This window comes from Rhinoderma darwinii, chromosome 10, assembly GCF_050947455.1.
Source record: "Rhinoderma darwinii isolate aRhiDar2 chromosome 10, aRhiDar2.hap1, whole genome shotgun sequence".
NCBI lineage: Eukaryota > Metazoa > Chordata > Amphibia > Anura > Rhinodermatidae > Rhinoderma > Rhinoderma darwinii.
The window spans coordinates 91,372,319-91,386,078 of record NC_134696.1 but is presented as its reverse complement, the minus strand read 5'-3'; the positions used below and the strand labels follow the sequence as shown (position 1 = coordinate 91,386,078).

The following is a 13,760-nucleotide window of genomic DNA, read 5'->3' as shown; positions in this document are numbered from 1 at the left end:
GGCTAGTGCTAGCCAACAATACGTATGAATTATTTACAAGTGCCAGATGTTTGTACTCACCATAAACCTTCAGCTGAGTGCTGCCCTCACCCGTCCCCTCACTCCCTGCAGTCACTCTGCAAGTAAATTCACTTTCATCCTTTACCCGGATATCATTTATGACTAGACTGTTGTCACTCCTGATGGCCGCTCGGCTGGTGAAGTCCGTGCCCGGCTCCACTGATGTCTTCCCATCACTGAAGGTTGCGATACGATTCCTTTGTCCCTCCTGGCCGGTCTGTATGGGGCAAAGATGTGGATAAAGGACCATTTACATGACGCAATAGTCAAACAGCGATCGTCGATCACCAGGTCCATGATCTTCTGATCGGTAAGAGATACATGTGAGGAGAGGACATTGGTGAAGTCCTTGATCTCAGACCACCATTGATTTCCAGAATGAAAAGGATCTATAGAGGGATCAAACCCCTTTGGCACTGCTAAGATATTTCTCTTACTGGGGATCTGACAACGGTGACTTTAAAGGGAATGTATCACCTGTATATATTATTTCCTGATTAAAACCAGATAATTATTTTTTGAATCTGTTTTTATTTTTTGATTGTACATTTTTGTATTCTATGTTGTCTACATGAAAATTGGGACAGCCATCTTGCCTGAGCTGTTAACAACATTTAAAGATATGCGTTACAGAAGCCACATGGACCATAGGAACCGCTGAACAGGAGGGGAACCATTGACTTCTGTAGGAGAGTGTAGTGGGCATGCTCTGTGACAAATGCAAAGGTCATTGTGCAGGGACGGGGAGGAGGGGAGCTGCGTGCATCATCTATTGTCAATGATGGATACGGTGTTATCTATATATAGGTGTTACCGGTCATTGTAATACTGCCCGTGATGATAATGAGATGACAGCTGAGAAGTGATGTCTACAGAACAGGAAGGATTATTAATGGTGGATCCTGTATTATCTATATATAGGTGTTACCTGTCAGTGTAATCCTCCCTGTGATAATAACGAGGTGTTTGCTTAGACGTGATCTCTACAGAACAGGAAGGGTGGATTATAAATGGTGGATCCTGTGTTATCTATATAGAAGTGATACCTGTCATTGTAATACTGCCTGTGATGATAATGACTGCTGAGAAGTGATCTCTACAGAACAGGAAGGGTCAGTCTATTATGAGGCTCAGTGGCCAGAGTGAAACTGCAAGATTTTAGGATAATTTGTTAATATAGATAATGACCAAAAAAAAAAAAAAAATCACCAAAAATTCTTAAACAATACTTTCAACATAAAAACTTGATTTGAACAATAGGTCATTTGATGACACATTCTCTTTAAGTATTAGAAATCTCTGGGCAGTGGCAAAAGGGCTAGATCTCTCTATAGATCCCTTTTATTCTGGAAATCAGTGGTGGTCTGAGATGACAGACTTTACCAATGTCATCTCATCACATGTATCTATGTCTTTTGTCTGGATTTTTTTTATTGTTTGGTAATCCAATCCACATTTCGATTCAAATTCGATTCCTACCCATAAATACTATGTGTATAGGAAACTGAATGCCAAAAATGTACAAAACTTTTTATCTTACTTTGCAGTTAAAAGAATATTACATCTAACGCTGATCTCTCTAATGCAAACTTTTGTTTTCTGTTATGAGCCATGTTAGAATGAATTGGGGCTGACTGGACTATTAATAGAAAAAAACCTGCACCTGTGGTCACTATCTCACCTATCTCCCATTTTGAGAACCAGCAGATATTTGTGTATGATATTATCTTATAAAATTGCAATGTAAAAAGTCCAGATAACCCATTAATCATATTGACACCCTCCCTTTTCCAGTTGCCATAACAATGATCTGCTGACAGTAAAGGGCCTTACGTCAATCGGCCGATGCAGCGAACGCCGATCAACAAGACATCGTTGATCGGCGCTCGTTTGCTTCTGTCACACGGAGCTATGGATGAGGACAAGCGGTCGTTACTCTGATCGCTCGTCCCCATACATCATCATGTCGGCAGCGCGTCTCCACGCTTACACCGGGAGATGTGCTGCCAACAACGATAATATTTCGCTTTTTGAACACGATACGATCAGAAGATGATGGAGCGTTTGCTCGTTTATCTGCTGATCGTTCCCCTGTTTACACAGGGCAATTATCTGCAAGGAGCGTTCTATCAATGCTCGTCTGCCCGATAATCGCCCAGTGTAAAAGGGCCTTAAGAATCCCAGAACAATGGAATATTGAGACTTGTGGTTCCAGCAAAAGAAAAAATTAAGTACCGGCTCTTTAAATCTTTCTACACAATACACGGCTTATCACCCTGCAGGCGCCCTGCGGCCCTTCCATTCTTATTGCAAGTAACCCCCAAAGAGATACTACAATACTTAAAGGGGCAATCCCATTCTATGTATCAGGTCTGCTGGTGATTAGCAGATTGTGGGGGTCCCACTGCTAGGACCCTCCCCCCAGATCAGATATGATTGGTAAAAAAAAAAATACCCCTGTAAACAAACGGCACCTCCTCTGGTCTAGTCTGGTTTGTACAATTAGTCGCCCCCCCCTGATGATTGCTGTTATTGGCAGGGGAACCTACCACTCAATGCCGTCTTTTAATTAATGAATTGATTGATTGATTGATTGTTTTTTTTCCCATTGAAACCAATGAGATGTCTGATGGTTTCATTAAAGGTTTTACAGGTCGTGGTCAAAATGTGTCGAAATGCAATTCGTGGAAAAAATTTGCCATTTTCCCGCAAATTGAAATGTCACAGATTTGTAGCAGCCAAAAAAAATGCATTTTGGCTGCAACATATGAATCCAGCCTTAGGCGCAGGTTCCCCAGCGAAAGAGGCTAATAAAGGGGGGATCCAGATCAGAAGAGCCCCCAGACCTGTCCGTATTGCATAAATAATGCATCCGTATTTACAGATCCACTAAAAAATAGGAAGGAATCCAGGGTAATCCCCTGATGCACATACGTAGCCATCCGTAATTACGTAAGCGCCAATAGACTTCTATAGGGAGTCCGTGACGTAATTACGGACAAAAAAAGGACATGTTCTATCATTTCTACGGCACGGACACCCATCCGTAAAAATTCAGAAAGGTGTCCGTTGCCCATAGAATTGAATGTGTCCGTAATTATGGATGAAAAATGTGCATGGCGCCTAAGGGGTTATATTCGCATGGGTTGCTTTTTGATAATCACGACAAAATTACAGCCTTTTTTTCTACAACAATGGCGCAGTTTTGCACTTTTTACAGATTGGCCAAAAATGTGACATAAACTACAAAGAAAACGACTCTACCCTAACAAGCTGTATACGACTATTGGCTGACAACCTGTAGGTTGTCAGCCGGCTATAGAGGTAGCCAACTAGCTTTTCTAAAGTCTTCAATGGCCAATCTTCTCTCGGTTTACATTCAGGAGTCTGGGAAAGCTGAATGACTATCGCTGAGGGCGATGAAACACAAGTCTTATTGGTTGTCACCCAGCTTTCCCAGACACAGATATAGCTATGAGACAACTTCTGAATAGATTTTAACAACTTTTTTTTTGTATTTTCGTAGATGGACACAACTTGGTCAGACATTCGACCTTCTAGGTCTCTCTCTACTTACGTAGGACCACTCCACGCTGTATTTCGGAGATCCGCTGAAACTCGGCTTACACATGATGACGACCTCATGACCAAATACAGCCTCAACTTTTGGTGGGACAGTGACGGTCACTGCGCAGAGACAGCCTGCAAGAGAAGCAATCAGGTCATCAGTAAAGAGGTTCGCGTTCCATATCATACCTAGAATCTCAGCGTAGACTCCAGCCGCGGGGCACATACAGTAACATTCCTTTAATCCAGCATTTGATAGTCCAGAAATTCTAATAGTCCGGCACGTGTTTTTGACATAGACAGAATAAAGTGCATATATTACGTTTTCATGTCGCCCTGGAGGTTTATATACTTTTCTCTGACCATTCAATAAGATCTAATATTTTATAATCAGGTTCCATTAAACAAAACTGGCCTAGGAAATAAGATTGGCTGACAATCGAGGCCTTCAGACAGACCCCGGACATCTGGGATTGAAGATATATATATATATATATATATATATTTTAAGATAAGCGGCGCCCGATTTACATAATTGCCGCTTATCTCCTTAGCTTTATTAAAATAACAAGAACGGCAGAGAGGGTGTTGGGCCACTGATCTTTCAACCTTGAATTTCTATGGACAGGTTACTAGTGGAATTTCATGGTCCTCGTTAAAAAAAAAAAATGGCTGCCCTATAATGCTGCTGTTAAGGAGAGGGCATAGATCTCCATCAAGCAAGGTCGGGGTACAAGATCATTTACATAAAGCATGCTACATATTCGGCATACGAGTCCAATTTACTAAGGTCAGTAGATACATATCTCCCAGTCTTGAAGATTTGACCGGCTCCTAACAGTATTTATTCAATCTCTGACCTCCAAGTCATCCGATATCACCCAATGGGACAAACATATCTCCAAGACATAAGCGAAAATTGGATACTGAAAAGCAATGCATAAAAATAGACGAAGCAAAATGGAGACTTGTAAGACTCTTGCATTGGGCATCGCATGGCACAAGTCACATGATACGTTTAAAGTCACGTTACGTGTTTCGTTCCGTCATGGCGGTCTTCTGTATATGGGCTGACGGCTGATTTGTAAGAAAGCTTGTATCACCATTCCACCCTCCGCATGCTTCGGAAGTTTTAGTCATATCATTGTCCGACTTAATACAATGGTACAGGATTTGGCATGGCATGGCACACGCTGTGCCCAACCCTGCCCTGACCCCAGGATTGTCCTTTGTCTTTAATTACTGACATACATAAAACGCAATATTCAGTTCCTGTCCTGATTTTCTGAATATAGAGAACATTTCTCCTTAAAGGGGTATTCCGGTTACAAGTTACCCCGTTATCCGTAGGGTAGGGAGTAACTTGCTGATCGGTGGGTGTCCGACAGCTGGGACCCCCACCGTATGGGGATGCCGAACCCCTCGTTTAAACCGAGTGGGAGTGCCGCTCCATTCATTCTCTATGGCAGCGCCGGAAAGAGCCGAACGCTGTACTCGGCAACCCACCGATCAGCAAGTTACCCCTTACTCTACGGATAGAGGGTAAATGGTCTTAAGCGGAATACCCCTTTGAAGAGGATCTGTCGCCTCTCCTGACATGTCCTGTTTTAGTAAATACTTGTATTCCCCATGAAATAACAATTATGGAGAATCTTTTCTTAAAACTCTGTGCCGTTCCTCTGTTATTCCTCCTAGAACTTTTTAATAAATTGACAACTGGGTGTTACCAGTTGGGGTTGTGTCCTTATACAACTGACACTGTCCAATCACTGCTGACTTAAAGTCCTATTACACCGACCGATTTTGGCCCGTGCAGCGAGCGCCGATCAACGAGAAAGCTCGTTGATCGGCGCTCGTCTTCCTCTGTCACAAGGAGCTATATATGGGGACGAGCGGTCCGATCGCTCGTCCCCATACGTTATTATCAGGTCGGCAGCGCGTCTCCCGGTTTACACAGGGAGATTTGCTGCCGACAACAATCATATTTGACACGTTTAAAACGATCCGATCCGCAGATGAACGATCGTTTGCCTGATAATTTCCCAGTGTAAAACCCCCTTAAGTGAGACTGTGTAGGGACATGCCCCTTTAACATGGGAAATGTTCAGGAGAGGGGACAGGTCCTGGTTAAAAAAAAGATATTCAAGCATTAGGAAAACCCCTGTCCATATGATCTATTAGAGTCTTTTCAGCCGTTTTTGGTTAAGCGTGTGAACATACCCTAACAAAGAATGGTTCCCACCCTGAAGGACTTTGCACAACCATAGATGGCAATTGAATGAGCGCCATGTAATACCATATTTCTCCTGAAGTGGGCGCTGCATAAGAAATGTGAGGCTGCACTCAACTTCCCCTTTCGACTCCTTATTTAGAGACGAGGAAGGGAATGTCCAGAGGAGACTGCCCCTTTAAATAAATCTGTGCCTGGGAAAGCTGGGTGTAAATGAATATACTGGCAATTACACACTTAGGGCATGCCCCCACGTGGCGGATTTCCTCCGCAACTGTCCACATCAATGCCGCACCTAATCCGGGTTGCGGATTACGGCTGCGGATCTGCCCAAAATGTGCAGTAAATTGATGCGGACTAGCTGCTGCGGACTGCGGTAAAAGTGCTTCCCTTCTCTCTATTATCAGTGCAGGATAGAGAGAAGGGCCAGCACTTTCCCTAGTGAAGGTAAACAAATTTCATACTTACCGGCCGTTGTCTTGGTGACGCGTCCCTCTTTCGGCATCCAGCCCGACCTCCCTGGATGACGCGGCAGTCCATGTGACCGCTGCAGCCTGTGATTGGCCTGTGATTGGCTGCAGCCTGTGATTGGCCTGTGATTGGCTGCAGCCGTCACTTAGACTGAAACGTCATCCTGAGAAGCCGGACTGGAGACAGAAGCAGGGAGTTCTCGGTAAGTATGAATTTCTATTTTTTTGACAGGTTGCTGTATATTGGGATCGGTAGTCACTGTCCAGGGGGCAGAAACAGTTACTGCCGATCGCTTAACTCTTTCAGCACCCTGGACAGTTACTATTTACAGACGTCTCCTAGCAACGCTCCCGTCATTACGGGAGCCCCATTGACTTCCTCAGTCTGGCTGTAGACCTAGAAATACATAGGTCCAGCCAGAATGAAGAAATGTCATGTCAAAAAAGCAAGACGCATCCGCAGCACACATAACATGTGCATGACAGCTGCGGACTTCATTGCGGAATTTAGAATCTCCATTGAAGTCAATGGAGAAATTCCGCCATGAGTCCGCAACCAGTCCGCCACTGCTCCGCAACAGACGGAGCATGCTGCGGACACCAAATTCCGCTCCGCAGCCTTTGCTCCGCAGCGGAATTTTACGCATCGTCTAAACGAACACTGATAAATTAAAGTGGAAGTCAATGGAGAAACGGCTCCGCTGCGGATTAACGCTGCGGAGTGTCCGCAGCGGAATTCAAGTGAAATTCCGCCACGTGTGAACCCAACCTTAAACGGGGGATGTGACTCTGCTTTTCTAGACTCCTGAATGGCAAATGTATCTAGCTTTGCTGAGCTACAACAGCAGAGAAAGTAAGTGGAGAGGTCAATGTCAGCCATATGGATCGCCACCCAGCTTTCCCAGAAACAGATGTAGCTAAATATATAGAAAATAGTGGAGTTCAATTATAGTTGATATTTATTTTAAGAGGAAATACTATTTAATAAACAGTCAAAGAGAATATATATAAAACATGTAAATAAATGATACGTCACACTGTAACAAATCTTCTAAATATGTGGGAAAATACAGGTGGAGCAGAGATCATTTTCTCATTTAATTTCTCGGGCTGTGTTATATTTTATTGGCAATGCGATAATACAATGGGTTAAGGTCAGACAGAAGGTTTTCCTGTAGTCCTATGTGAAACAACAGATGTCAGAATGAGTTGTGCCAAATGACATACTCAGCTCTGCTACATTTACAGTATATGGCTGTTACACTGTCCCAGGGACATAGATATGAAACATGTGATGTCTGTGCATCCTATTAAAAATTAAGAACTTTCCCAGGTCCCGCAACTTCTAAAGGCAGTCCCTGAAGTCTTGAGAATGAAGTCCATATGATCGGGACGGGCATTTCCTCGCACAGAAGCTCCTGTTACCGCCTCCCTGGAGTTTTGGAATGATGAATATTACACTGTAAAGGTCATGTTATCCAACTGGAACCTGCTGCAGGACTGAGCAATGTGAGAACTCGAGAGAAGGGAATGTATCACATACAATGCACCAAATCATCCTCATAGAAAGGAAAATACATAAATATACTAGTATATATAGGGTAACTGGAGACAAAAATGGAAATTTCACCTGCCTCCAGTCACTGACAGCAAGCAGAGATCTTTTAAAAAGTTACATATTTCCTTGTACAATAAGTACAGTGCAGGTTTTAGTAAATAATTGTATTTCCCCATGTAGAATCAGGTCTTAAAACTCTGTGTTGTGCGGTTCCTCTGTTATTCCTCCTCAAAATTTATGAATAAATTGACAACTGGGTGTTACCAGTTGGGGGTGTGTCCCTACACAGACTGACAATGACCAATCAGTGCTGACAGAGTGAGTCTGTGTAGGGACACGCCCATTTGACAAGGAGAATGGTCACACCCAGTTCTTTATTTCTAGGAGGAATAAAAGAGGAATGGCATGGAAAATAGAATACAAGCATTTACTAAATCAGACATGTCAGGAGAGGGAATAGATAAGGGCCGACTATTGTTCCCTGTTATCTCTTGCTGTACCCCCCCCCCCCCTCCACAGCTCCCCTATTCTATTTGTGTACCATCTATTCTGTCATATTTACACCCCAGGGTCTCAGACCACAATCTATTAATGATCCATTGCGGACGTGTTTTTGGGGTGTGGACATCTTTAGCCCCATTAAAAAATACGATATCAGAGTGATTGCAGATATGGAGGATGCAAGGCATTAAATAAAATGTGTGGCCCACAGATAGTCAATAGTCAAGGGCCACATCTGCGACTTTATGTTCTAGGTTGGCCACAACTGTCATACTGATTGTTTCCCTTTTCCTCTGGATCAACACCTGCAGGGTGATGGGCTGAACTGAATGGACTTGGGACTTTTCTTACAATGTTCCATATTAGAAATACTGCAGCGCCCAAAAATGTGCCAGGACAGTCCCTTTTAATGTTATATTATAAGGCTGGGTTCACACACACTATTTACGTCCGAAATTACGGCTTGAATGCGTTGACAAACATCTACCCATTGAAAGCAATGGGCTGACGTTTGTCTGTTCACACGAGGCGTATATTTACGCGCCGCTGTCAAAAGACGGCGCGTAAATAGACGCCCGCGTCAAAGAAGTGTCCTGTCACTTCTTGGGGCGTAATTGGAGCCGTTATTCATTGACTCCAATGAAAAGCAGCGCCAATTGCGTCCGTAATCGGCGCGGCGTTCAAGCACCTGCACATGCCGTTACGGCTGAAATGACGGGGCTGTTTTCTCCCGAAAAAAGCCCCGTAATTTCGGCCGTTACGGACGCTGTCGTGTGCACATACCCTAAGGGTATGTGCACACGATGAGAGGCTTTTACATCTGAAAAGACAGACTGTTTTCAGGAGAAAACAGCTCCGTCGTTTCAGACGTAATTGCTCGCATTTTGCGAGGCGTCATTGACGCCGGTAATCTTGAACTGTTCTTCATTGAATTCAATGACAAACGGCTCAAATTACGTCCAAAGAAGTGTCCCGCATATAATGTATTGAAGTGTCCCGCATATAATGTATATAAGTGTCCCGCATATAATGTATATAAGTGTCCCGCATATAATGTATATAAGTGTCCTGCATATAATGTATATAAGTGTCCCGCATATAATGTATATAAGTGTCCCGCATATAATGTATAGAAGTGTCCCGCATATAATGTATAGAAGTGTCCCGCATATAATGTATAGAAGTGTCCCGCATATAATGTATAGAAGTGTCCCGCATATAATGTATATAAGTGTCCTGCATATAATGTATATAAGTGTCCTGCATATAATGTATATAAGTGTCCCGCATATAATGTATAGAAGTGTCCCGCATATAATGTATAGAAGTGTCCCGCATATAATGTATAGAAGTGTCCCGCATGTAATGTATATAAGTGTCCCGCATATAATGTATATAAGTGTCCCGCATGTAATGTATATAAGTGTCCCGCATATAATGTATAGAAGTGTCCCGCATATAATGTATAGAAGTGTCCCGCATATAATGTATAGAAGTGTCCCGCATATAATGTATATAAGTGTCCCGCATATAATGTATATAAGTGTCCCGCATATAATGTATATAAGTGTCCCGCATATAATGTATAGAAGTGTCCCGCATATAATGTATAGAAGTGTCCCGCATATAATGTATAGAAGTGTCCCGCATATAATGTATATAAGTGTCCTGCATATAATGTATATAAGTGTCCTGCATATAATGTATATAAGTGTCCCGCATATAATGTATATAAGTGTCCTGCATATAATGTATAGAAGTGTCCCGCATATAATGTATATAAGTGTCCCGCATATAATGTATATAAGTGTCCCGCATATAATGTATATAAGTGTCCCGCATATAATGTATATAAGTGTCCCGCATATAATGTATAGAAGTGTCCCGCATATAATGTATATACGTGTCCCGCATATAATGTATATACGTGTCCCGCATATAATGTATATACGTGTCCCGCATATAATGTATATACGTGTCCCGCATATAATGTATATAAGTGTCCCGCATATAATGTATATACGTGTCCCGCATATAATGTATATACGTGTCCCGCATATAATGTATATAAGTGTCCCGCATATAATGTATATAAGTGTCCCGCATATAATGTATATAAGTGTCCCGCATATAATGTATATAAGTGTCCTGCATATAATGTATAGAAGTGTCCCGCATATAATGTATATAAGTGTCCCGCATATAATGTATAGAAGTGTCCCGCATATAATGTATATAAGTGTCCTGCATATAATGTATAGAAGTGCCCCGCATATAATGTATATAAGTGTCCTGCATATAATGTATATAAGTGTCCCGCATATAATGTATATAAGTGTCCCGCATATAATGTATAGAAGTGTCCCGCATATAATGTATATAAGTGTCCTGCATATAATGTATATAAGTGTCCCGCATATAATGTATATAAGTGTCCCGCATATAATGTATATAAGTGTCCCGCATATAATGTATATAAGTGTCCCGCATATAATGTATATAAGTGTCCCGCATATAATGTATAGAAGTGTCCCGCATATAATGTATATAAGTGTCCCGCATATAATGTATATAAGTGTCCTGCATATAATGTATAGAAGTGTCCCGCATATAATGTATATAAGTGTCCCGCATATAATGTATATAAGTGTCCTGCATATAATGTATATAAGTGTCCTGCATATAATGTATATAAGTGTCCTGCATATAATGTATATAAGTGTCCCGCATATAATGTATAGAAGTGTCCCGCATATAATGTATATAAGTGTCCCGCATATAATGTATATAAGTGTCCTGCATATAATGTATATAAGTGTCCTGCATATAATGTATAGAAGTGTCCCGCATATAATGTATAGAAGTGTCCCGCATATAATGTATATGTGTCCTGCATATAATGTATAGAAGTGTCCCGCATATAATGTATATAAGTGTCCCGCATATAATGTATATAAGTGTCCCTGCATATAATGTATAGAAGTGTCCCGCATATAATGTATATAAGTGTCCCGCATATAATGTATATAAGTGTCCTGCATATAATGTATATAAGTGTCCCGCATATAATGTATATAAGTGTCCCGCATATAATGTATATAAGTGTCCCGCATGTAATGTATATAAGTGTCCTGCATATAATGTATATAAGTGTCCCGCATATAATGTATAGAAGTGTCCCGCATATAATGTATATAAGTGTCCCGCATATAATGTATATAAGTGTCCCGCATATAATGTATATAAGTGTCCCGCATATAATGTATATAAGTGCCCCGCATATAATGTATATAAGTGTCCCGCATATAATGTATATAAGTGTCCCGCATATAATGTATATAAGTGTCCTGCATATAATGTATAGAAGTGTCCCGCATATAATGTATATAAGTGTCCCGCATATAATGTATATAAGTGTCCCGCATATAATGTATATAAGTGTCCCTGCATATAATGTATATAAGTGTCCTGCATATAATGTATAGAAGTGTCCCGCATATAATGTATATAAGTGTCCTGCATATAATGTATAGAAGTGTCCCGCATATAATGTATATAAGTGTCCCGCATATAATGTATATAAGTGTCCCGCATATAATGTATATAAGTGTCCTGCATATAATGTATATAAGTGTCCCGCATATAATGTATATAAGTGTCCCGCATATAATGTATAGAAGTGTCCCGCATATAATGTATATAAGTGTCCCGCATATAATGTATATAAGTGTCCCGCATATAATGTATATAAGTGTCCTGCATATAATGTATATAAGTGTCCTGCATATAATGTATATAAGTGTCCTGCATATAATGTATATAAGTGTCCTGCATATAATGTATAGAAGTGTCCCGCATATAATGTATATAAGTGTCCCGCATATAATGTATATAAGTGTCCTGCATATAATGTATATAAGTGTCCTGCATATAATGTATAGAAGTGTCCCGCATATAATGTATAGAAGTGTCCCGCATATAATGTATATGTGTCCTGCATATAATGTATAGAAGTGTCCCGCATATAATGTATATAAGTGTCCCGCATATAATGTATATAAGTGTCCCTGCATATAATGTATAGAAGTGTCCCGCATATAATGTATATAAGTGTCCTGCATATAATGTATAGAAGTGTCCCGCATATAATGTATATAAGTGTCCCGCATATAATGTATATAAGTGTCCCGCATATAATGTATATAAGTGTCCCTGCATATAATGTATATAAGTGTCCTGCATATAATGTATAGAAGTGTCCCGCATATAATGTATATAAGTGTCCTGCATATAATGTATAGAAGTGTCCCGCATATAATGTATATAAGTGTCCCGCATATAATGTATATAAGTGTCCCGCATATAATGTATATAAGTGTCCTGCATATAATGTATATAAGTGTCCCGCATATAATGTATATAAGTGTCCTGCATATAATGTATAGAAGTGTCCCGCATATAATGTATATAAGTGTCCCGCATATAATGTATATAAGTGTCCCGCATATAATGTATATAAGTGTCCTGCATATAATGTATATAAGTGTCCTGCATATAATGTATATAAGTGTCCTGCATATAATGTATATAAGTGTCCTGCATATAATGTATAGAAGTGTCCCGCATATAATGTATAGAAGTGTCCCGCATATAATGTATATAAGTGTCCTGCATATAATGTATATAAGTGTCCTGCATATAATGTATAGAAGTGTCCCGCATATAATGTATAGAAGTGTCCCGCATATAATGTATATAAGTGTCCTGCATATAATGTATAGAAGTGTCCCGCATATAATGTATATAAGTGTCCCGCATATAATGTATATAAGTGTCCCTGCATATAATGTATAGAAGTGTCCCGCATATAATGTATATAAGTGTCCTGCATATAATGTATAGAAGTGTCCCGCATATAATGTATATAAGTGTCCCGCATATAATGTATATAAGTGTCCCGCATATAATGTATATAAGTGTCCCTGCATATAATGTATATAAGTGTCCTGCATATAATGTATAGAAGTGTCCCGCATATAATGTATATAAGTGTCCTGCACTTCTTTGACGAGGCAGTCATTTTATGCGTCGCTTGACAGCTGTCAAACGACGACGCGTAAATGACAGGTCGTCTGCACAGTACGTCGGCAAACCCATTCAAATGAATGGGCAGATGTTTGCCGATTATTGGAGCCCTATTTTCAGGTGTAAATCGAGGCATAATACGCCTCGTTTACGCCTGAAAATAGGTCGTGTGAACCCAGCCTAACACAGTCCACTCTGCAGAATGGAAATGATCGGCAGACACAGTCCCTGCTGTATGTAGTGAATGACAAGACACAGACATATCCCACGAAAAAGTTTCACGGTCTCA

General features: G+C 40.8%; 1 protein-coding gene across 1 annotated transcript in view; it reads right to left on the bottom strand.

The window, feature by feature from the left end:
- The window catches only part of BCAM (basal cell adhesion molecule (Lutheran blood group)), a 55,317-nt gene that overhangs the window by 23,254 nt on the left and 18,303 nt on the right, over positions 1-13,760 (bottom strand). Inside the window, exons 2-3 of the mRNA XM_075840255.1 lie at positions 3,638-3,762; positions 61-277 (exon numbers count right to left, since the gene is read on the bottom strand). Coding sequence (XP_075696370.1) covers positions 61-277; positions 3,638-3,762 — 342 coding nt within the window. The remainder of the gene's footprint in view (positions 1-60; positions 278-3,637; positions 3,763-13,760) is intronic.